The sequence below is a fragment of the Grampus griseus genome (assembly GCF_964374135.1).
Source record: "Grampus griseus genome assembly, chromosome: 3".
Classification (NCBI taxonomy): Eukaryota; Metazoa; Chordata; class Mammalia; order Artiodactyla; family Delphinidae; genus Grampus; species Grampus griseus.
The window spans coordinates 166,221,369-166,247,270 of NC_139019.1; the positions used below are offsets into that span (position 1 = coordinate 166,221,369).

At 40.1% G+C, this 25,902-nt stretch overlaps 2 protein-coding genes across 3 annotated transcripts in view; one reads left to right on the forward strand and one right to left on the reverse strand.

Moving 5' to 3' along the window:
* LOC309819970 (zinc finger protein 558-like) overlaps positions 1–4,053 on the reverse strand; it is a gene marked incomplete at its 3' end in the record, with an annotated part of 29,274 nt that extends 25,221 nt beyond the window's left edge. Inside the window, exon 1 of the mRNA XM_082650398.1 lies at positions 3,984–4,053. The remainder of the gene's footprint in view (positions 1–3,983) is intronic.
* A 6,362-nt stretch (positions 4,054–10,415) lies between these two features.
* On the forward strand, positions 10,416–25,385 carry LOC309821236 (uncharacterized protein). 2 transcript variants are annotated; one of them, XM_082652424.1, is made up of 7 exons: positions 10,416–10,649; positions 10,731–10,794; positions 16,782–16,834; positions 17,720–17,846; positions 22,426–22,524; positions 22,913–23,096; positions 23,451–25,385. In XM_082652424.1, the coding sequence occupies exons 3-7, from the start codon at positions 16,787–16,789 to the stop codon at positions 24,907–24,909; spliced, it is 1,917 nt and encodes a 638-aa protein (XP_082508550.1). In that variant the 5' UTR covers positions 10,416–10,649; positions 10,731–10,794; positions 16,782–16,786; the 3' UTR covers positions 24,910–25,385. The 2 variants fall into 2 exon arrangements, with proteins under 2 accessions (XP_082508550.1, XP_082508549.1); XM_082652423.1 differs by lacking the exons at positions 10,416–10,649; positions 10,731–10,794 and having other exon boundaries at positions 13,792–16,834.
* The last annotated feature ends 517 nt before the right edge of the window (positions 25,386–25,902 follow it).

The following is a 25,902-nucleotide window of genomic DNA, read 5'->3' on the forward strand; positions in this document are numbered from 1 at the left end:
CTGACCATCTCATGAAAGAATATGTAACAGAGTTACTATTGCTTTCTTATTCACTGAGAAACTTTGTTCTGTAAAATCAGAGACAATCAGAGATTCACTGTTTGAAATTGTATCAGTAAGACTGAAACATCCCAATTTTGCCTGGAGGATATACATCATTATTTTGATATTTGACATCAAGAAGCAGTCTTGATTTAAAAACCTGGAACTGAGCTTCAAATAAAGGGTTTCTGGACACAATATTCCACATCTATCTTAATTTTATTGTTTCCAAGGAAACAAGAGCCTGGGTTGTTTGTAGTACAGACCTGATGTTAACCCCTTAACACAGTCCTGCTTTGCTTTGAGACTATCAAATTACTGCTTCCTTTAAATTTCACCTAAAATGTCACAATTCTCAGAATCCATAAGTATACATTTTGCTTTGTTTGGTTGAGACATCCACAGTTCCTCTGCTATGCAGTCTCCCTCACTGCAATGAGTCAAAAAATCTGGGTTTTTTTGCACTACAGGTTTGCTCCTACTGTTATTAGGCTGCTTTGGTTAGGATAATTGGAAGCAACACAAATTCTATCCATAGGACGCTAGTTGACTAAACTACCATACATGCACTAATAAAGGGCTCAGCAGCCACAAAAAAGGATAAGGAAAATCACTACGAACTGATATAGATTGATTTCCAGTATTTAGTTTAATTGGGGAAAGAAGTACATTCATGTGAAGGTAAAAAGGAAGGAAGGAAAGAAGGAATATATATATATATATATATATATATATATATATATGAATTTTGAGAAAGTTTACATCAGAAACTAATAAAATGGAAATGGTTAGCTACTGGTGGTAATGTGATGTAAGACTTCTGAATATACCTTTTTATACAGTTTTACCTTTGAATCGTGAAAAAGTTTTATAAATTAAAAAAATAAGTTAATTCAGAAAGGAAGCAAACCTTAAAACTAAATGTAAACAGAAATGTACATAATAGTGTATCAAACTGATAACAAAACGATGAGAGAAAAGACTTAGAGTTCACACAAATATTTGAGCACAGTACTATGAACTGCATATACTTAATATAAACAATTAAGGACAAAAAAATGCAAAGAAACTTAATACTTTATTGAGCAAGTCTACCATTAGTAATATTGGTATTATAATTTTTGAAACTACTGTACCCATACTGTTGGATAAAACAATATACTAATGGTATTACAAACCATGGTTTTTATAATAAGAGAAAAGAGATACAAGTATAAAATAAAGAAAAAAGCACATATTAAATTTTTACTAGGAATGAGTATGAACTTACAATGTAAGAAAATATATTTTTAATTGGGTTTTTGAAGAATAACAATATGAGAGTATGTTCACGATAATAATTTATATGAAAAGGAGGATATAAAATTATAAATACAATTTGAATTCAATTTTGTCTCAAAAAAATATATATATATATATTTTTTAGATAACCACTGAAAGGCCTAGATACAGTTATATCCCAGTAGCACTGAGCCCATCACAGAGACCTTGGTGTCTATAAGGAAAGAGGAGAAATCATTTATTACAGGTCTGTAACTGGAAAGTACAAAGTGAACTGGGGATTTACACTCAAAGACTAATAGGTATGTGTTGAAGGGACACATGAGTCAAATTAAAAGGACTCCTCCTGGCCAAGTTTGGGACAGCTTGAGCATCAAATGACAGCAACTGTTTATAATATGATGAATGAAAGAAAAATCCACGGATATGTTGTGACACTCCGAAAGGGAAAAAAATATAGAGGGCAGGGGAAGTGGGGAGGGAAAGCTCTTGTTTACAGAAGACTGACAGCTAAAGAATAGAGAAGGAATGACAGAATTAGAAAAAAAAAAATACCATTTCATAAGCTCCCAATGTAAAAACAGGTTGAAGCGAAGATCAACAAGTGATGTTAAAACTACTGATCGAAAGGGGTGGGGAAGAGATTATTCCCCTATTGCCAAGTATCACCCACAGATTACTAAAAAGAAAAATGTGACTACACGAGAGAGATGGGCACCTTGACTAAATGCTTTGCATTCCTAATACACAGTGGGACAACTTGCATTTATGTGCCTCCTGATCCCATATTGATGGGATACAATATGAAGTACACAACATCACCTAGGAAATTTTCACGTCTCTAAACCTGCAGTTTAACTTAGTAGCCATTGGCTCGCTCTATTTGGCTACTGTGAACATGAAATGTGGCTAGTGTGACTGAGGAACTGAATTCTTAATTTTACTTACTTTTAATTAAGTTTAGAAATAAAATTGCTCAGTTACTAAAAAACTTTTCAGCACGTTTGGAGCAATCTGGGTTTCCAAGTCTACTTTTTCAACAGTAAATTTTATGAAAGCTAAATACAGATCAAGAATTTCCAACAAAAATTTAGCAGCCACACTGAGATGTGCTTAAGTATAAAATACATACCAGATTCCAACAGTTAGTACAAAAGAAATGTAAAATTTTTCATTAATAATTTTATATTAGCTACATTAGTCATTAATCTCACCAATAACTATATATTAATAACTGGATAAACTGGGTTAGATAAGATATATTATTAAAAATAACTTCATTTTTTCCTAACTTGGCTACTAAAATTTTAAAAATTACATCTGTACTTCATATTATATTTGTATTAGACACTACTGCTCTAGACACAATGTCCACTGTATGAGATAGACAAGTTAATTAAATGAAATCACAGGAAAACATCATATCAGAATGCCAACATTTTACAATACAAAAATCCTGAAATAGGCAGGAACCAAAAATACAGGCAAATGTTTTAGGTAAAAGAAATCTAAAACCAAAATGCAACGTGCAAATCTAATTTGGATCCTAGCTCTCCAAAAAACCGGACAACTATAAAATATACTCTTGGAAAAGTGGAAAATTTTTGATTTTCTTGGTGGACAATGCAGTTTTGTTCTTAGTAGGAGACTGTCCTCATTCTTAAGAAATGAACGCTGAAGATTAAAGGGGGAAGTGAATGTCTGCAATTTCCCATTAAATGGTTCATCATAATATATATAACGAGAGATAAAATCTTAATTAGTGAATCTAGATGAAGGGTTCATGGATGTTCGTTTTATTGACGTCACAGATTTTCTCTAGATAAGAATTTCAAGATGAGGGACTTCCCTGGTGGTCCAGTGGTTAGGACTCCACGCTCTCACTGCAGGGGCCCGGGGTTCAATTCCTGGTTGGGGAACTAAGATCTCCTAAGCTGCGCAGCGCGGACAATAATAATAATAATAATAATAGTTTCAAGATGAATACCTGGAAGAAAAATCCACCCGTCAAAACTCATCTTACTTACGGTAAATTCAATTCCAACTTCTGCTACTAACAGAAACCAGCCTACGTCGTCTTCCTTCCCTGAGACTCCTATACTTTTGAAGCTTTGGGGCTTTACAGGGCTCTGACGTGGTAAATTTAGTATTTATATGAATTCTTTCACTCCTGCATTTATTTAGATCACACACACGTGCTGCCTAATAACCTGCAAAGGTTTCTCTTTCCAACGGAATATAACTTACCAAACTTCAATAACCGACACCCACGGCCGGAACAAAGCCACCGAGTGCTCACCGGGACCCGGGGACAGGGGGCCATTGGGGCCGGAGTGCCGGGACAAGAACGACAGAGATGCTATTCCTTTCCCTTGTGGAGAAAGGACCCAAAGGTTGCTCTGGAGCCTTTTGAAATCGGGAGCATCGCGGATGAAGACAAGGCCTGGCCGACCCGCCTCCACCCAGAGCTGCCGCCCGGACCTCCGCTGGCCGAGCGGGCCCGGACTCTCGCGGGAAGGGCCGCCGCCCGGGAGCGCCGGCCGGAGGCCGGGGCGGCCAGGTCAGCGCGCAAGGCCACGTCCTCTGACCCTCTTATTTGGTGTCTTCTCCTCTTGCTTGACCGCACAGAGGCGGGACACACCAAGAGGCGAAAATCTTACCTCAGACCCGCGCCGGACCGCACAGCAAAGACAGCCGCCGCCTTGCGCACGCGCAGATCCAAACGCGCACGCGCACGCGCATTTCCAGGCTCCTCGCACAGCGTAAGGGGCAGGGCCTCGGAGGTTGGGCAGACGCCGGAGGCTGCTCTTCTTTCATCTCGGAGCGGAAGAGAGGTATCTTTTTCCTCCCGCGGATTGGTGCTGGGGTGCTGGGTCAGGCCCCGGAAGGCAGGGCTGTGGTCCAGGACCTGTGTAGTGGTTTGTTTTACTCCATAGCCCATGCATCTTACATGTCTTACATGAATAACAATTGCTTTCAAATTTTGATGCATAGTGTCATTGCACAACTCTTGCTGCACTTTCCCCACGGAGATATGTATACAGTTACCGCCTAGATGTACTTGACCTTTCCACATGGCAACATAAATTCCCTGTGCACCATTCATTTTTTCATTATAGTTTAGCTTCCTCTCTGTGATTCCCCCTACCTGGGAAGGGAGCTTCAAACCGCAGTTAGGGCGAGAGGGAGCAAACGCTTCTGCATCTCAGTCTGGGGCCTCTGACACTGGAGGTGAAGAGGTGACCCTAAGTTTAAGATGGCTTCTGCTAACTATGTGGCTGAGGCTGCTGTCCTGAAGCAATGGGGAGATTCTTCAGCCAATGAGTTGCGAGAGTGACTGTGATACCCAGTTGGACTCTGGTTTCCATTATGTTTTTGAGCTTGACGATCCATTTTAGCTACCGACAGATAAAGAAAACAGCTTATTGTAATTTGGGAGACCAAGAAATGTGGAGTTCTCAGTATTAGCCTGGAGTCAGTCAAAGGCTAACGGTGCAGTGACCTCCCACGGCAGAGATTCACGGGTGTTAATAATCATGTCATAGAAGGAGGCAAATAGTTAAGGTGGCTATGCACAGTCTAAATAAGTTTTAGGAATCTTATAAGTCATCTTTCAGTAAAAGGAAAGGGAATTTTTAATGGCTGTTATTCACTCTGGTGTGAGGGACTTGTTTCCCAGCGTTATGGTCATGAGCTATATAATGAACCTACTAAATCTGACTGAATTGTAATTTATCCTCAGAAAGTTTACATCTTCATTATTTATTTATTTATTTTTGGCCACTGCAGCTTGGGAGTCTTAGTTCCCCCACCAGGGATAGGACCCTGGCCCTGGCAGTGAAAGCGTGGAACCCTAACCATTGGACTGCCAGGGAATTCCCAGAAACTTTATGGCTTTAGATAGCAACGTTTTACAGGGATGAAGAGATTCCTCTTGAGAGGAGGTTAGATCAGGTGAGTAGACCTAGAATCAAAGTAGAAGGATAGGGAGGTCGAAAGTCTTGGAGATTTATGGCTGAGAAACTGGAAGAAGTATTAGGGGCTTTTAGTGAAGACTTGTGGCATCACGGTCCAGGTGTATTGTATTGTCTCATGAAACTGAAACGGTATTAGGAGTCAGGATGTAAAGGAATACTGGAGAAAGTAGGCCGCTGATCTCTTGTTCCTAGAGCATTTCCTGAAAACGTTTACCATTGTGAATACGTATCTCTTATAACTCTGAAATGTTTCTAAGGATTGGAGAGCCTTTCCTCTGAAATGTAATCATCAGGAAGGATAGGGCCTCTGGTTCCCAATATCTGGGGCTTCCCTGCACAGTGGCCCAGGGTAAGTCCTTTGCCTACTTTTCTCCAGCTTCTTCCCTTGCTCCTCCTGGGAGATCAGAAAGAGTGTGTATAGCTGACATGCTGCTCAGGGAAAAAAGCAAACAATGAGGTAAGACAGCAAAGGACAACAAACATATTTTTAAATTGTGGTAAAATATACATAATATAAAATTTAACCATTTTTAAGTGTACGACTCAGTGGCATTAAGTACATTCGCAATATTGTGCAGCTACCCCCACTATCCATCTCCAAAACTTTTCCATCATCCCAAACAGAAGCTCTGTAGGGTAACAAACACTTTTATGAGATTGGTTCAATATTTTGGTCTCCAGGGTCTCTGGAGATGAGAAAGTATCAGTTTACTTGCAGTAAAATGAGGATGTTGAATTTGTAATCAACACAGTAAAACTCTAACGAGGTCTCATTCCACAAACTCTCTACGCCCCACGGTGACCTCTGAAGTGGATGCCCACATGTAGACACTTCAAAGAGCCTCCCGGAAGGAGCAGCCTCCCTTGAGATTGAACTTGAAATGACAGGACAAAATTCACTTTCTGGACACTATTATTCCCTTTAGCCTCATCCTATTATTTTTGGTGCCTATTTTGTATATTTTCCACAGATGATGACATTGTTCTAAACACTCTGTTATATGGGACTTTCCTGGTGGTCCAGTGGTTAAGACTCTGAGCTTTCACTGCAGGGGGTGTGGGTTCGATCCCTAGTCGGGGAACTAGGATCCCGCATGCCCTGTGAGTGGTAATGAACAATCATATTACCCTGGACTTCTTGCTGGCCAGTCAAAGCAGGGTGTGTTTGGCTGCCAGCATCTCTTGCTGTACCTAGTTTAATATTTAACTGGCTTGGTTCTGGATGGGGAGCCTGGCTGTGGTATATCCTCCATTTACCTCGAATCACCCTACTGGGAGTCATGGTCCCAGTCACTCTTGTCAGATGTTCCCTAAAAGGAACAGAACCATTTTGGTCCAAGCTCTATCAGGACAGTTTGTTAGGGTATCTGTGTTAGTCCCCTATTGCTGCTATGATAGGTGTCGACAAAAGTAATCAATAAGCAATCTACAATAGGAAAAGAAAAGAGTTTTATTTGAGCCAAACTGAGGACTATAGCTTGGAAGCCAGCTTCCCAGATTACTTTGAGAAACTGCTCTAGAGAAGCCTTGTTTTCAGTACAGCTTTATGTCTTGTGAGAACAAAGAACATCAAGAAGGTCAGGGATACATTCCTTCAAGGTTTAAAAAAAACAGATCAGCACGTGCACAGCTAGTCAGTGTGGTCTTGGCACCTGGAAAGGGAGTCTTAGTATGGAAGGAGTACCAGCATTGGCGTCCCAGGAAGGGAGGCATTTAATCTTTATTTTTTTTTTAAATTTATTTATTTATTTTAATCTTTATTTTTTATTTTTTTTATTTTTTTATTTTTTTTTATTTATTTTTTTATCTTTATTTTTAACATGGACATTCTTTACTTCTGGTCAATGGACACTTTTCTTTAATAATTAAAGCAGACTGCAGTGCATGTTTGATAGGCCACAAACAGGCTATTTTTCTTAGCATAAAATGCAAGTTAACTCATGTATAGGCCAGAATGACTTCCCCATACCTCAATATGTGAACCTCTCTTTTTATCACAGGTTACCAGAAACTTAGTATCTTAAGACAACACAAGTATTTTATCTTACAGCTGTAGAGGTCAGGCATCTGGACTGGGTCTCACTGGGCTAAAATCAGGGGGTCCACAGGGCTGTATTTCTTCCAGAGGCTGGAGGGAAGAATTCATTTCCTTGTCTTTCCAGCTTCTAGAGATTGCCTCCATTCCTTGGGTCATGGCTCCACATCGCTCTGACCTCTGCTTCCATCCTCACATCTCCTTCTCTGACTCCTGCCTCCCTCTTTCACTTACAAGGATCCCTGTGACTACATTGGGCCCACCTAGGTAACCCATGGTAATCTCCCCATCTCAAAAGCCTTAATTTAGTCATAACTGCAAAGTCCCTTTTGCCATATAAAGTAACATTCAGAGGTTCTGCAGATTAAGACATGGGTAATTTTGGCAAGGGGCACTATTCTGCCTACCACAAAAAGTACCTAAAAAGAATTCTTAGCTAGATACATGAAAGATTGGGGGCTAGAGGTGTGGAGAAATGGTGCCCTTGAGACTTTGCCTCTATCCACATAGACTATGCAGGCAAAGACTTGACCTGTGGTGAGTCTGGGAGTTGGCCCTGTGATCCTCCCAGAACATGAGAGGATGGGAGGCCTGTCATGAGAGTTTCTCATTGCCTCCTGGGTTCTGATGCTGTAAGAGGCTTTCTTCTCTGCCACCTTCAGAATATAAAACTGCTTAGCTGTGTCTAGATTTGGCTCTTCGACTACAGGGAAGAGGCCCAGTCACAGATTAGGGGTTAAAGTTGGTGGTCATTTGGAGCCAGAAGTAGAGGATCTGATTTTCCCCAGAGTATTGCTCAAATGGTGTGGTCTAATACAAGGTTTTTTCAGGGGGCGGGGAAGGGTGGAGGTAAGGGATAATTAGGGAGTTAGGGATTGACATGTACACATTGTTATTTAAAAAGGATAACCAACAAGGACCTACTGTATAGCACAGGGAACTCTGCTCAATGTTATGTGGCAGTCTGGATGGGAGGGGAGTCTGGGGGAGAATGGATACATGTATATGTATGGTTGAGTCGCTTTGCTGTGCACCTGAAACTACCACAATATTGTTATCGGCTATACTCCAATATAAAGTAAAAGTTTAAAAAACATCAGTTTATATAAAAAAACTAAATATAGATATTGAACAGCAAAAAAAAATAAGGTTTTGGTTTTTTTGTTTGTTTGTTTGTTTTGGTTGTGCCACACGGCCTGTAAGATTTTAGTTCCCGGACCAGGGACTGAATCCTGGCCCTCAGCAGTGAGAGCGTGGAGTCCTAACCACTGGATCGCCAGGAAATTCCCAAGTCCAAGGTTTTTAGTTCCACTTCCTGGGTCTCCAGAGCAGATTCGAGTTTGTTCCACTTTGCCTTCAGTGGAGCAAAGGATAAAGTACATGGGCAGTAGGTGAGGGTGTCTCTCTCTCCTGTGAAACTTTTACTGAATAGAATGCATTTAGCTAAATCTATAACTCCAAACCATTTACCCATGTTATTTTGAATGTCATCCATTAAGGTGATGATATTTGGTAGCGATGTTATAAGAAGGGAGTAGTCTTGTTTAACCCTCTATAGTCTGTAGGCAGCCTCCATATATTCATACTGGCTCAGGACACACCAGGGAACTGAAAGGTGACATGGTAGGAATCAGTACCTTCTTTCAGTAAGTCAGCTATGACAGACCGTAATCCTTCAGCGCCTGTCCTTAGCCAGTACTGTGGCGTATTGGTCACCCACATGGGTAGGAGAAAGTTAACTGGTTCCCACCAGGTGACACCCACCATAGCAAAAGCTTTAGGCTTATTTCATGAGGTTGACCAAGGCGGTCCATTCCAATAATGGGAAAAGGGAGAGTCTGGGAGGAACAACCAGGACAGAAGCATCTCTTAGCAAAAGTGGGCTGATTTTAATAGTTAAGCAGGTAATTGCCCTTTTAACTCATTCTCCTCCCAATTCATTCACTTCCTGGGGTGAAGGGGGAGTGCTTCTTGGGGGGAGGTCCTTAAGGAGAGAGATGATGTGTATTTCCTCCTTCAAGAGAGAATCAGCGCCTCTGTTTTTGGCCTTCTCCTTTTGCCCTTTTGGTCTTTTGTTACTTTTTGGATGGTCACTGGCAAAGCAGAGGATAAAGTATCTCAATTTCTACACAGTATTCCTATTGTGGGACACCGTGCTGCATTTTTTTTCTCCAGTAGAGGGCACCAGACCTTTTTTTCCAGGATCCTCCACTCCATCACTTCTCATCTCCCCAAGAGTTTGGGCTCCTACCTCCTCTCTAGGTGTCCTCCTGGTGAGAAGCTCCCCTAAGCAGGGCCCAACGCCCATCTCGTGGTTTGGAGCATTCTTTTAGTAGGGTAAGCCATCTCCTTTGGGCTCCTAGGGAGGCAGGGATATAAACTTTCTTGACTTTGGTTACTTTAAGCAGTGTTTTAGTTGGGCCAACCCAAGGGTTGGGGATGGGGTCTCAATATCCCTCTGGGGAGCAGTGAGAATGATGCTGTCCTTCACAGCAGATCTGATTGGGTCACAGCAGAGGCGTGCTGGCTGTGGACAAAGATGCCTCCCCTAACTGTGCTTCGGAGACCGGCCTTGGCTTGCCATTTCTGCCTTATTGGCTAGTTAACCTGCTATAGTGGTCCCCAGGGATGAGGACATCGTCTTGTCTCAAAGTGCCCCAAATCACCAGCCTGACTGTGGGACCTCCTCTTGCTACAGTCCCACCCCTCGACCTGATCCCACCCTAAACTCAGCTCTTTGGAATATTCAACTAAGCCACGCCCCTAGGCCTGGTCGCGCCCCATCTCCGCCCCACAGGCCTAGTAAACCAAGCCCCGCCCATAGCCTGGTCCCGCTCCAGGCCCTCTCCAACCCCAAGTCCTAGGTTGACACAGCCCCAAGACCCAGTCGCGTCTCTCCGTGGAAGGAAACTAGTACTTCTCCTCCACTTGCGGCTGGAAGCTGCCACCGCCCCTCCCAACCCAAATTTCCCAGCTCCCGAGGCCCGGCCCCTAACGCTGTGCTTGGCGCAGAAACCGGAAGCAGCCGTGCACTTCTGCGCGTGCGCAAGCCGGCGGCCATGTCCCCTTGCAACCCCGTCTAAATCTGATGTAAATTTTAGCCTCGGTCCGCGTCCTACCTGGTTCAGCCCAGCCCGCCCCAAGTCTGGTGCGCGGGAGGTGGAGAGCTTGGCCTTGGGGTCAGAGGCCAAAAGGCGGCCGCTTGGGCTGTGCCCACCGCTCCACGCTGGGACACCCGCGCCCGGGGCCTCCAGCAGCCGCGGCTGGTACCAAACTCACTGAATCAGGAACTCTGTGAGAGTCCAGCAGTCGGGGTGAGTCTGCTGCAGGCGAGAGTTGGAGAGCCATCCTCGTATTTAATCGGCCTCCAAAATCATCCTCTGCTCTCTTTCCAGAAAGGAAAAGCATCCCTGCCATTCGGGTTACGGGGACGAGAGTCTCAACCTCGTCTCTGCGCAGGTCTGTGGATTTCGGCTTGTTCTGTGAGAATGGGGTGACATTTGCCTAACTCCGTCCCCACCTCTCCCTTCCTGATGCGAGAGATATTATTTTTAACCTGTGATTTTTTTTTTCTCTTCCTGTGGGCATCAGTTTGCTACATTATATTCAGCTGCATAAAAGTGAACTGATTACTTAGTATCTTTTTAACCGCCCTTGCCAGTTGCAGCTCTAAATGTTAGTCATTTATCTGTAGATTTTTTTTGAATTTCACACCAAAAGTGTGATCATATGTCAGTTTCTGCGTTTTCTTTCTAATTTTGTGTACCTCATATTCTTTTTATTTATTTAGTGCGTTTGCCAGGACTTTCAGTTCAATGTAGAATAGCATTTAAGTTGCATCCTTGTCTTGTTCCTGATCCCAGAGGGAATTATTCTGCCATTTCACCATTAAATAGAATGTTTGCTGTAGGTGTTTGTAAATAATATATATTTTTTCTAATTAAAGCCTATTTCCCTCTAGTCCTAGTGGGTTAAATTATTATCATCAATGCATATTGATAGAGATCAGTCACTATTTTGTATCGAAGGGGATGAGTCATGTGATCTTTTTCTATTAATGTGAATTATATTAATCATTTTAATTATGTTAATCATTTTAACCACACTTCATTCCTAGGAGGAAATGAACTTATTTTGTGATTATTATCTTCATTATTCATTTCTGGACTGTACTAATACTTTAATATTTTGCCCTTGTATATATGAATGAGATCTTTCATATATTTATGTACGTGTGTGTGTGTGTATACACATATATTTGAGTTTTGAGTACTTTTCTGGTCTTGGAAATACACAGGAAAACAGCACCCCCCACCCCCCCAAAAAATGGAATTATGAATCCTTTACTTACTTGGTGAACCTGTCTGTAAAACAATCTGCAACTTCTGTTTCCTTTGTAGGTATGTTCTAAACTGCTAATTTTTTTCTTTAATGACTGGATGTAAACAGGTTTTGTGTTTATATTCATTTATTTATTTTATTTTATTTTTTGGTCCTGCAGCATGCGGGATCTTAGCTCCCTGACCAGGGATCGAACCCGTGCCCCCTGCGTTGGAAGCGCAGAGTCTTAACCACTGGACTGCCAGGGAAGTCCCTATATTTTTTAATTTTTTAAACATTTTTTTCACTTTATTATTTTTTTAATTGAAGTATAGTTGATTTACAATGTTGTGTTAATTTCTACTGTACAGCAAAGTGACTCAGTTATACACATATATACATTCTTTTTTAATACTCTTTTCCATTATGGTTTATCCCAGGATATTGAATATAGTTCCCTGTGCTATACAGTAGGATCTTGTTGTTTATCCATTCTATATGTAATAGTTTGCATCTGCTAACCCCAAACGCCTAGTCTATCCCTCTCCCACCCTTTCTCCCCCTTGGTAAACACAAATCTGTTCTCTATATCTGTGAGTCTGTTCCTGTTTTGTAGTTTCATTTGTGCCATATTTTAGATCCACATATAAGTGATATCATATGGTATTTGTCTTTCTTTTTCTGACTTACTTTACTTAGTATGATAATTTCTAGTTGTATCCATGTTGCTGCAGATAGCATTATTCCCTTCTCTTTTTTATGGCTGAGTAGTATTCCATTGTGTATATGTACCACATCTTCTTTATCCATTCATCTGTTCATGGACATTTAGATTGTTTCCATGTCTTGGCTATTGTGAATAGTGCTGCTTTGAACATAGGGGTGCATGTATCTTTTTGAGTTATAGTTTTCTCTGGGTATATGTCCAGGAGTGGGATTGCTGGGTCATATGTTAATTCTATTTTTAGTTTTTTGAGGAACTCTATACTGTTTTCCATAGTGGCTGCACCAACTTACATTCCCACTAACAGTGTAGGAGGGTTCCCTTTTCTCCACACCCTCTCCAGTGCTTGTTATCTGTAGACTTTTTAATGATGGCCATTCTGACCAGTGTGAGGTGGGGTACCCCATTATAGTTTTGATTTGCATTTCTCTAACAATTAGCATTGTTGAGCATCTTTCCATGTGCCTATTTGCCATTTTTTTTTTTTGGCTGTGTGGCATGTGGTATCTTAGTTCTCCGACCAGGGATCAAATCCGTGCCTCCTGCATTGGAAGTGTGGAGTCTTAACCACTGGACTGCCAGGGAAGTCCTTCTGCCCATTTATTGATCGGGTTGTTTTTTTGTTGTTGTTGAGTTGTATGAGCTGTTTGTGTATTTTTGAAATTAAGCCTTGCTGGTTGCATTATTTGTAAATATTTTCTCCCATTCCATAGGCTGTCTTTTCGTTTTGTTTATGGTTTCCTTTGCTGTGCAAAAGCTTGTAAGTTTGATTAGGTCCCATTTACTTTTGTTTTTATTTCTGTTGCCTTGGGAGACTGACCTAAGAAAACATTGGTACAATTTATGTTGGAAAATGCTTTGCCTATGATCTCTCCTAGGAGTTTTATGGTGTCACACCTTATGTTTAAGTCTTTAAGCCATTTTCAGTTTGTTTTTGTGTATGGTGAGAGGGTGTGTTCTTTTTTTTTAATTTTTATTGGAGTATAGCTGATTTACAATTTTGTATTAGTTTCAGGTGTACAGCAAAGTGAGTCAGTTTTATATATATGTATAGTATATATAGTATATATATATATAGTATATATATAGAGTTATATATATAGTATATATACTATATATATAGTATATATATACTATAAATATGTTATATATATATAGTATATATATACTATATACTATATATGTTATATATATATAGTATATATATACTATACATATAGTATATATAGTATAGTATATATATATAGCATATATATGTGTGTATATATATATATATATACTCTTTTTTAGAGTCTTTTCCCATATAGGTCATTACAGAGTACTGAGTAGAGTTCCTGTGCTATACAGTAGGCCCTTATTAGTTATCTATTTTATATATAGTAGTGTGTATATGTCAGTCCCAGTCTCTCACTTTATCCCTCTCCCTCCTTGCCCCCTTGGTAACCATAAGTTTGTTTTATACATCTATGACTCTTTCTATTTTGTAAATAAGTTCATTTGTACCTTTTTTTAGATTCCACGTATAAGCAATATCATATGATATTTGTCTTTCTCGTCTGACTTACTTCACTCAGTATGACAGTCTCTAGGTCCATCCATGTTGCTGCAAATGGCATTATTTCATTCTTTTTTATGGCTGACTAATATTCTACTGTATATAGATATTCTAATATAGATATACTAATATTCTACTGTATATATAGATATTCTACTGTATATATATATGTTCTTTATCCACTCCTCTGTTGACGGACATTTAGGTTGCTTCCATGTCTTGGCTATTGTAAATAGTGCTGCAGTGAACTTTGGGGTACATGTATCTTTTTGAATTATGGTTTTCTCCAAATATATGCCCAGGAGTGGGATTGCTGGATCATATGGTAGTTCTATATTTAGTCTTTTAAGGAACCTCCATACTGTTCTCCATAGTGGCTGTACCAATTTACATTCCCACCAACAGTGTAGGAGGTTTCCCTTTTCTCCACCGGCGAGGTTGTGTTCTAATTTCATTGATTTACATGCAGCTGTCCAACTTTCCCAGCTACACTTGCTGAAGAGACGGTCTTTTTCCCATTGTGTATTCTTGCGTCCTTTGTTGAAGATTAATTGACCGTAGGCGTGTGGGTTTATTTCTGGGCTCTCTGTTCTGTTCCATTGATCTGTATGTCTGTTTTTGTGCCAGTACCACACTGTTTTGATTACTGTAGCTTTGTAGTATTGTCTGAAGCCTAGGAGGGTTATGCCTTTCACTTTGTTCTTTTTCCTCAGGATTGCTTTGGCAATTCTGGGTCTTTTATCGTTCCATATAAATTTTAGGATTATTCTAGTTCTGTAATGTCATGGGTAATTTGATAGGGATGGCATTAAATCTGTAGATTGCTTTGGGTAGTATTGCCATTTAGCTTTATCTGATTCTGTTTAAGTTTTTTAAAATATTGTTAATTTTGTCACATACTCATTTTTTTCCCTAAACCTTTATGCTGTTCTTTTTCTGCCCTTATAAGTCAATGGTTACCCCATTGATACTGATTTTTCTTCTACAGGAATGGATGATATTTGTAAATACAATTAACCCTTGAGCAACATGGGTTTGAAATGCACGCGTCCACTTATATGCAGATTATTTTCAGTACTAAATACTACAATACTACAGGATCAGTGTTGGTTGAGTCCTTGGGTACTGGGGGCTGACTATGAGTTATACTCATATTTGCTACTGCTGGAGGGTTGGTGCCCCAACCCCTGCAATTGTTCAAGGGTCAGTTGTATATAAATATATGTACCACACCAGCCATGGATTTCTAGTGTTATCTGAAACAGTTATTTTAATTTCCTGCTTCTACCCTGTCACATAAGTAGTCCTGATTTGCTAAAGATAAATATGTGTGTATCTCCTTATCCCTATAATGTGATGCATTTTTATATAGCATATACCACCACCTGATAATATTTTGTTAATTTAGTGGTCCTCCTTCAAACGATTATAAGACCCAGGCACTTTAGTATTTTTCTGTTTTGTTCAGTGCTGTGTCTCCTGTGACTGCACATAGTAGGACAGGGTGAATATTACCGAAATAAATATGAGATGAAGGAGCAGGAGGTCAGGGCCTTAAGGGAAGCATCCCTGCTGAAGACATAGGGCTTAGTCAAGAGAAGGAGCTCAAAGATAAAACACTTGAATAGAATACTTCATTTGTCTACTCTCCATAGTGTGCCCAACAGGGTTCTAGGCCAGACCCTGGTAATGTTAGGGCATAAGGGCCTCACTGACAACTAAATTGTAGGGTATATGTTCAGAAATACACTCATTGGGCATTTAGGCTTTGAAGGTAAATACAGCTGCATACACACAGCTCCTCAGCAGCTTTCTAATTGAGTAGCATTGAGCACATAGTTAAGTGACTCTTTCCAAGATTCTTCAACTATAAACTGGTTTTGATAGGATCTGATTTGCAGAGTTTCTATGAATAATCTTTTTGCAGAGGTATAGGCATCTCTTTGCCAAGTCATTCTCATATCTTGGTTGCTTAAATGGAGCATGTTAGTAAAGAATGTTACAGTTTGTATTGGCTTTAAAATACATACTTCATCCACGGCAGTGGAAGAAACTGTTGCATTTTCGTTATTTGAAATTTGTGCAGTAGTGCTACAGATATCACTGTGAGAGATGACACACACTGCTAACTTCACTCCGAGTGTTCTTGTTCTGCTGCTGCTGTACCTCCTGTACAATTCCTGCAGAATTGAGTAGGAGAAGTCTTCTCTTGCCACCTGCATGTGGAATTCAGTCAGTTGATGCTCTTTCTCAAAAACCAGGTTTTGGGGACCCTGCAGCCCTTGTGGGAGAGGATCTAGTAGTCAGGGACTGAGGAGTAATACATGTTAGCCTGCCAAGCAGTACAGAAATAAATATTGGAAGTGGAACCCCCGGAAGTCTGGCATACAGGTCACACTTTCCTGGATTTGAGATGGTGTGTATATTCTTACTATTGAAGGCATTCTCTGATTTTTTTTTTATGTTTTCATTATTATGGTCAAATTGACAGTTAAATTTTTTTAGACTACAGTTAACTTGCTTACAAAATGGGACTCTTAACCTGTTTTTTTTTATGATCTACAAGAACCAGAGGACTGTTTTATAGCTCTAGAGGAGATAAGATTGCTCTAACTTCTTCCCCCCTCCCTCTATTTTCTTACAAGATTGATGTGTGTTTGCTTGGGTGTCTTGGGGCTATGCATGTCTGTGTGTGTGTGTGTGTTTTGAGGGGAGTGATCACTCCTAACAGATATGCTGCAAAATCCACAGTCTTGATTATGGAAATTGTGGGGAGACCCAGATTCTCGTGTCTTCTTTCTCCTGCCTCAGCTCTAACTTCTCAATACTCTGTCTTTCTTCATGAAGGGAACATGGAGGAAGAAAGAACAGCTGCTGAGTTACAGAAAAATATGACACAGGTGAGTAAGAGCTAATAATTCTCCAAAAGAATATTTCAGTTCCACCGGGCCATCGATCTCCTAATTGTTTAGAGCAGGGGTCAGCAACCTGTTCCTGCATTGGGCCACATAGTAAGCATTTTAGGCTTTGAAGGCCATAGAGTTTCTGTTTTACTCAGTTCTGCCATTTTAGTGTGAAAGCAGCCATATACAGTGGATAAACAAATGTTTTATTGTGTTCCAATAAAACTTTACTTACATAAATAAATGATAGGCTGAATTTAGCTCATGTTGTATAATTTACAGCCCCTGGCCTTGAGTGCAAGAAAATGTGGCCGGCTGTGGGCCTGGGTTGAATCTTGTGCTTCTTGCAGACTCCTGGGCCCAAGGTTTGTGGGGAATGAAAAAAAAAAAGGAAAGCTCTCTGTCCCTCAGTGTGTTTTTATTCATTAAAACCTCATCCAGATTTGACCCAGTGTTTCGTGTTGTGCTGGTTGCTGTGGTGGGATATAAGGAAGCAGTGAAATTGTTTCTGTAACAAGGAATTTTTGCTGGTTTCAATGTAGAAATTATTATTTCATTTCTAGAGCATTTCATTTCTGCTAAATCCTCTGGATGTTCTGGATTATTGTAAGACTGGAATTGGTCACCATCAAACTGTGGAAAGATAAATTTATTGTTTCAAAAGTGTTGTTAAATCTGTGAGAAAATTTGATCAGTCAGGATGCTTATGTAGAACGAAGAAGATCTGATGACTGAATCCTAGGGTAGATGTTGGGAGAATAGAATCTTCTGAACTTCCTATGAATTGATTCTCAGTTCCTCAGTATTTCCAGCCTCATTCATCCTCCTGCACACATTGGGGGAGTTGGCACTTTTCTGAACAAAATATGTGGAATGTTTTAGGAACCAGTGGTCTTTGAGGATGTGGCTGTGGACTTTACCCAGGAGGAGTGGGCTTTGCTAGATCTCGCTCAGAGAAACCTCTACAGAGATGTGATGCTGGAAAACTTCCGGAACCTGGCCTCATTAGGTAAGGGTGGCAACATTCCTTCATTTAGTCGTTTAGAAAACAGTTTTATCTTACTAATTGACTTTGTTCTAGGATTTGGGTTGAGGAATTGGAATAAATTGGTAAATAAGACAGACATGGTCACTGACCCCAAGGAACTTACAGTCTAGTGGGTTCACCATGAAAATAAACAATAACAATGCATATTGTTGAAATATTCTACCAGTATAAAACAGCAACAAAAAAGAATCAGTGGAAATCTCCTTATCCATTCTGACACTGGCACTGAATGCAGACTTTTCATTTCATCCAGTGTTATAAAGATGCTGTTGGTCTTATTTTTCTTCATTCAGTCATTCTTTCATTCATTAAGCATTTTTTTTGAAGGTGAACTCTATATCAAACCCTTTTGAATGTATACTATAAAAAACAAGATGTGACTGTATTCAAAATGCTTAGGTGTAATGGGCAAGAAGATAAATATGAAATTAAGATTAAAAAAGAAAGAAAATAAACATGTATTGAACTGACTTTCTCTTTTTCTTGTGGTTGGAAGCCTCAAGGCTTATTAAGTGTAGAAATTGTGGGCACAGACTTCGGGGGTCACTTTGGGGCACAGGGAGAAAATTGGTGGTTTGGGACCTTTTGAGAATTTTACAGCGTTAGTGCTCTGTACCCAGAGACCACCAGTTAAGCAAGTTGGGTTTGTTACTTTGAGCAGTGAGGGAGAACACATGCCATGGGGAGCCATGGCATGTCTCAGAAAGAAGGTGTTAGAAAGTAAATATTATAGGATTTGTGTACTTAGGTTGAATGACTTGGGGGTAGGTCTGTGGAAGCAGGCTGTATTGGTTTCCTAGGCCTTCCATAACAAAGCACCACAAACTGGGTGGCCAAGAACAACAGAACCTTATTCTTTTAAATTTCTGGAGGTTGGAAGTCTGAAATGAGAGTGTCATGACCCTTCCGAAGGCTCAGGAAAAATCTCTCCTTGTCCCCTTCCTAGCTGTTGGTGGTTGCCAGCAATCCTTGGCTTGCAGCTGCATCACTCTGATCTCTGCCTCCATCTTCACATGGCCTTCGTCCTCTGTCTCTAAGTCTTTCTGTCCTTGTAAGGACGCCAGTCATTGCATTTAGGGCCTACCCTAATCCAGTATAACTTACCTTAACTTGATTATATCTGCAAAGACCCTATTTCCAAATAAAGTAACATTCTGAAATTCTGGGAGGACAGGGATTTTTTTCTCAGTACACTTTATTTTTCTTAGAGCAGTTTATAGGTTCACAGCAAAATTGAGTAACAGGTACAGATAGATATTCCCCATATACCCCCTGTCCCCATACACTCACAGCCTTCCTACCAGAGTGGTATATTTGTAACAGTTGATGAACCTACACTGACACATCATTATCACCTTAAGTCCAGAGTTTATATTAGTGTTCACTTTTGGTGTTGTACATTTTAAGGTTTGGACAAATATATAATGACATATCCACCATTATATTATCATAAAGTAGCTTTACTACCCTTAAAAATTCTGTATCCCCTTCACCCCAATTTATCTCTCCTTCCCCACAACTCCTGGCAACAACTGATCTTTTTACTGTCTCCATAGTTTTGCCTTTTCCAGAATGTCAAGTAGTTGGAATCACACAGTATATATATATATAACCTCTTCAGACTGGCTTCTTTCACTTAGTAATATGCATTTAAGGTTTTTCCACCTCTTTTCATGGCTGGATAGCTCATTTCTTTTTAGTGCTGATTAATATTTTATTGTCTGGATGTACCACAGCCTGTTTATCCATTCACCCACTGAAGAACATTTTGATTGCTTCCAAGTTTTGGCAATTATGAATAAAGCTGCTCTAAACATCCACATGCAGGTTTTTGTGTAGACATGTTGTTAACTCCTTTGGGTAAATTCTAGGGAGTGCAATTGCCTGTCTGTATGGTTAAGAGTATGTTTGGTTTTGTAAGAAACTGCCAAACTGTATTCCAAAGTGACTGTACCATTTTGCATTCCCACCAGCTCCACATTCTCAAAATTCTTTGTTGTCAGTGTTCTGGATTTTGGCCATTCTTATAGGTGTATAGTGGTATCACATTGTTTTGATTTGCATCTTCCTGATGACATATGATGTGGAACATCTTTTCATATGCTTATTTGCCATCTGTGTATCTTCCTTGATGAGGTGTCTGTTAAGGTTTTTGGCCCATTTTTTAAATCGGGTTGTTTATTTTCTTTATTTTTGAGTTTTAAGAATTCTGTGTATATTTTGGATAACACTTCTTTATCAGATATGTCTTTTTCAGATAATTTCTTCCAGTCTGTGGCTTTTTATTCTCTTGGCAGTTTTTTCTCAGAGCAAAAGTTTTTAATTTTAATGAAGTCCAACTTGTCAATTCTTTCTCTCATGAATTGTGTCTTTCAGGTCATTATCTGTTGACCTTAAAAATAAGATAGTTATTTTACCAACAAAAATGGTTTATTTGGGCATAGCAGAGGAATTGCAATTTAGGACAAGAAAGCTATAACAAAAGCCATAGGCAAGTCCAAAAAACAAGGGAGAAGAACATAATTTTATAGAGAAAAAGGAGGAATTTGGGAGAGGTTGTTTTGGATGAAAGTCTATTGGAGAAAAATGAGAATTCAGGGTGATGATGGTTTCATATTGGCTTAGTTGCTGGGGTAGTTGATTTCTTATAGGGGATGCAATGTACATCTTTTCCTGTCAGGATTATAACTGGTGATTCTTGATGATTCTTTTTTTTTTTTTTTTTTTTGTGGTACACGGGCCTCTCACTGTTGTGGCCTCTCCTGTTGCGGAGCACAGGCTCCGGACGCGCAGGCTCAGCAGCCATGGCTCACGGGCATAGCCGCTCCACAGCATGTGGGATCTTCCCAGACCGGGGCACGAACCCGTGTCCCCTGCATTGGCAGGTGGACTCTCAACCACTGCGCCACCAGGGAAGCCCTGATGATTCTTTTGTTGGAGTCTGTAATCGACAATTCTTCCTGTAATTTGTTTTTTTATAAATTTATTTATTTTTGGCTGCATTGAGTCTTTCTTGCTGCACGTGGGCTTTCTCTAGTTGCAGTGAGTGGGGACTACTCTTCGTTGCAGTGCACGGGCTTCTCATTTTGGTGGCTTCTTGTTGTGGAGCATGGGCTCTAGGCACATGGACTTCAGTAGTTGTGGCACGTGGGCTCAGTAGTTGTGGTTTGTGGGCTCTAGAGCACAGGCTTAGTAGTTGTGGCACACGGACTTAGTTGCTCCATGGCAAGTGGGATCTTCCTGGACCAGGGCTCGAACTGGTGACCCCTGCATTGGCAGGCGGATTCTTAACCACTGCGCCACCAGGGAAGCCCTCTTCCTATAATTGATGTCCTGTGGAACTGCATGAAAGCTTCTCCTTCCAGCCTCTCAACTCCATTTTAGTGAAGTTTCCCCTGATTAATTTTCACCTATCTAACAAGTCATCGCCAAATCTTAGGTCACCTACATTTTTTCCTATGTTATCTTCTAAGAGTTCTATAGTTTTATGTTTTACATTTAGATCTGTGATCTATTTTGAACTAAGTTTTTACTCCCTATTGATGGGGCCCCAACTTTTCCTGAAGCTTTGTATGCCTCCCCCTGTATTTTGAGTTAATTTTTGCAAGAGTGTAAGGTCAAGATTCTTTTTTTTTTTTAATGTATGTTGATGTCTAGTAGTTATTTTAGCACTGTTTGTTGGAAAGACTATATTTTTCTCCATTGTATTGCCTTTGCACCTTTGTCAAAGATAAGTTGACTATATTTATGACTATATTTATATTGACTTATTTATGGACTGTGTTCTGTTCCATTGATCTGTTTGGACATGAATTTTTTTTATATTATGCTGTCATTTATTTATTTATTTTTATTGGAGTAGAGTTGCTTTACAATGTTGTGTTAGTTTCTGCTGTACAGCAAAGTGAGTCAGTTATACGTATACATATTTCCACTCTTTTTTAGATTTCCTTCCTATTTAGGTCACCACAGATCATTGAGTAGAGTTCCCTGTGCTGTACAGTAGGTTCTCATTAGTTGTCTATTTTATACATAGTAATGTATATATATGGACATGAATTTTTTAGGGACACCATTCAACCCAGTCCCTAGGTGTTCACTTTAGATTGGATGCTGACAGAAATCTGGATGCAGGGGAAATTCTGTTAGTATTTTGTGGATGGCACAGTGACATTTTTTTGTCTGTCCCTAGGCTAAATTATGAAGTAGCCTTATTTTGTTTCATCTTATCATGGTCTCAGAGTAACCTTGTCTGAGATTGGTATTCTGAGATTATTTATCTTCAACAGGAGAACAGTATGTCCTGCCTGTGAATATTGGACCAGTTTCTAATAATACTGAGGTTTAGGTGTGAATGTCAGATCAGTTCTAGACATCACACCACCCCCTCCCACCTTAAAAAAATAAATTCAACATTTTGTTGCAATTAAGCTCCTACTTGCTTTAGAGTAACAGAAGAGCAAAGTTTTTGCCCTGTCTCATGGAAATGTTTATGGTTCCTCATTGTTTTGCCTCATGATATACCTTTCCACATGAACAGGGTATCCACTACACACACCCTATCTGATCTCCCAGTGGAAACAAGAGGAGGACCTGGAGATAGCAGAGAGAGGACCCACCCAGGGGGAGCATCAGGAAGGCAAGAATCCTTGGGAGAAACTGACTTGGTTGGGGGATATTACATTTGGAAAAATCAAATAAAAGCAAAGTGAAACTTTGCCATGTCTGAGGAAGCTGATCTTCCACAGATACCTTCGATTACTATTTTGACTTTTCATCAGTCCTTGTTCTTGGGAAAGCCCATATTTCCTCTTTGTAATGTAGTATTCGGTCATGTGCATTTTACCCAGTTCCTTTTTGTTTTGCTCCCCTAGGAATACCCTATTTATGTTACCATCAGTCTCAATCTTTGTGGGATTATTTCTTAATTGCTTTGCCATTTTGACCCTGTGCTTATTGGGAAAGTCCTGAACCAGCCACACTGCCAAAAGTCCTTCTTTCATGATGCCTTTACTTTTTTGTTTCAGGTTTTGAGACTCAACTTAAAACTAATGAATTAGTCGCCGCACAAGATACTTATGGAGAAAAAATATCCAGTGAACAGAATGTAGTAAGATTCAAAAGGAGTGCTTCCTCGTTGTCCATTTTACACAAAAGCTGGGAATACCATGGTTTTGATTATCAGAACAAAAACCATGAGAGACATTTGAGGTGAGTGCTATTCATATAAGAAAGAGTAGTGTCTCAGGAGAGAATCTTAAAATGTCACGAAATTAAAAAAACATGTATATAAAACTTGGTCAAAAATTGTGATTTCATATGGAATTTTCATAAGATATTTTTTCCACAAATGAGACTGAGCTCTTCCATGTTTGACACATAATTCATTTGTAAGCAACCATCAGAAAAACCCATAAGCCAAAAACTCAGTGATAATATTGGCTATCGTAGAGCCCTCTGTGAGAACTTTCAGCTTATCATTGGACAGGGAAGGAAACAGATGTAGTCACTGAAAATGGTAAAAATTTACTTGCTGCTAATAATGTGATTTTTATTTTTTAAAAGAAGTCACATGGTGGAGAACATCTATGAACATAACGAAGAAAATCAGTGTAGACAAACTTTCAGCCATATCTCAAATCTTAATATACTCAAGAGAACTACTGAAGTAAAAGCCTTTGAATGCCAAGCGTGTAAAAAGGCCTTCACAGATCATTTATCCCTTAAGAATCACATAAGGTCTCACACTGGAAGCAAACCCTATCAGTGTAAGGAATGTGGGAAAGCTTTCCATTTTTTTGCTTGTTTTAAGAAGCATATGAAAACTCCCACTGAAGAGAAACCCTATGAATGTAAGGAATGTACCAAAGCCTTCAGTTGTTCTTCATTCTTTAGGGCGCATATGAAGATTCACACAGGAAAGACAAACTATGAATGCAAGGAATGTGGGAAAACCTTTAGCTGTTCTTCATCCCTTACAGAGCACAAAAGAATTCACAGTGGAGATAAGCCTTATGAATGTAAGGAGTGTGGGAAAGCCTTTAGTTGTTCCTCCTCACTCTCCAAACACAAAAGAATTCACAGTGGAGATAAGCCATATGAGTGTAAGGAGTGTGGGAAGGCCTTCAGTTCCTCTTCTCACCTTATAATACATATAAGAATCCATACTGGAGAGAAGCCTTATGAATGTAAAGAGTGTGGGAAAGCCTTCAGTGAGTCCTCAAAGCTCACCGTACATGTCAGAACACATACGGGAGAGAAACCCTATAAATGTAAGGAATGCGGGAAAGCCTACAATTGTCCATCCTCCTTAAGTATCCATATGAGAAAACACACTGGGGAGAAACCCTATGAATGTCTGGAATGTGGAAAAGCCTTCTATCTTCCCACTTCCCTGAATACACATGTGAAAAATCAAAGTAGAGAGAAACCCTACGAATGTAAGGAATGTGGAAAAGCCTTCAGTTGTCCCTCGTCCTTTAGAGCACATGTGAGAGATCACACTGGAAAGGTGCAGTACGAATGTAAGGAATGTGGGAAGGCCTTTAGTCGTTCTTCATCCCTCACTGAACACTTAAGAACTCACAGTGGAGAGAAGCCTTATGAATGTAAGGAATGTGGGAAAGCCTTTATTAGTTCCTCCCACCTTACGGTACATACAAGAACTCACACTGGAGAGAAACCTTATGAATGTAAGAAATGTGGAAAAGCCTTCATTTACCCCTCAGCCCTTAGGATCCACATGAGAACGCACACTGGGGAGAAACCCTATGAATGTAAGGAGTGTGGGAAAGCCTTTCGCCATTCTTCATACCTTACTGTCCACACAAGGATGCACACTGGAGAGAAACCCTTTGAATGTCTGGAATGTGGGAAAGCATTCAGTTGTCCTTCATCCTTTCGAAGACACGTAAGAAGCCACACTGGTGAGAAGCCCTATGAATGTAAGGAGTGTGGGAAAGCCTTTGTTTGTCCCGCTTACTTTCGAAGACATTTGAAAACTCACACTAGAGGAAACATATAAAGTAAGGAATAAGGAAATGTCTGCAAGGCTTTTTCAGATCTTAGCACGCAAGGTCTCACACTGTGGAGACACCCTGTGAATGTAAGAAATTGTCGCTCATCATTTTGAAGACTTGAGAACTCACAACTAAGAGGAACCCTGTGTATGTAAATCATGTGGTAACACCTTCATGAACGTCACTTACTGTGTTCTAAGAAAATTCATACTAGAAGCAAAGATTGGTGCCTCATCCTTAAAGTGTACTACTGCTGGCTTGTTGATTTCCAGTTTTAATTTTCTGATGAATGTTTAAGGTGATAAATTTCCCCTAATACCATTCAGCTGTAGCTGCATATGTTTTATGAGGTGCTTTTGTTTTGGTTTGGATGTAAATGTTATTTCCATTACAGAGTTTTTTGGACCCATCGGGGAGTTGAAGTGTATTTTTTTGTATGCAGGCATGAGTGGTCTTTTTTTATTATTATTATTAGTTTCTAATTTACTCTCATTGTTCTCTAAGTATGCAGTCATTGTGGTTATCAACACTTTGGTATTTGTAATTTCTTTTGTAAATGGTAATTTCATTTTGATCTAGTATGGCAGAAACTGGAAATTGCCTACCCAATATTCCCCCACCCCCCCCTTTTTTTTTTTTTTTTTGGCAGTATGCGGGCCTCTCACTGTTGTGGCCTCTCCCGTTGCAGAGCACAGGCTCTGGACACGCAGGCCCAGCAGCCATGGCTCACAGGCCCAGCCACTGCGCGACATGTGGGATCTTCCTGGACCGGGGCACGAACCCATGTCCCCTGCATCGGCAGGCGGACTCTCAACCACTGCACCACCAGGGAAGCCCTACTTGTCCTTTTTTAATGTATGTGTATCTCTGTCTATATCTAGTTACATACATATAAGTAAAATATGTTATAATACACGTAAATTATGTGTATTTTATATATGTGTGTGTGTGTGTGTGTATTGCAGATAACTTTTCCCAGTCTCTGACATGTCTTCATG

Excerpts from the sequence above, each read along its gene's own strand:
- LOC309821236 (XM_082652423.1), top strand. The coding sequence starts at position 16,613 with ATGCATGTCTGTGTGTGTGTGTGTGTTTTGAGGGGAGTGATCACTCCT. Across the intron at positions 17,847-22,425 it reads CCGGAACCTGGCCTCATTAG|GGTATCCACTACACACACCC; the intron begins GTAAGGGTGGCA and ends CCACATGAACAG. Across the intron at positions 23,097-23,450 it reads AACCATGAGAGACATTTGAG|AAGTCACATGGTGGAGAACA; the intron begins GTGAGTGCTATT and ends ATTTTTTAAAAG.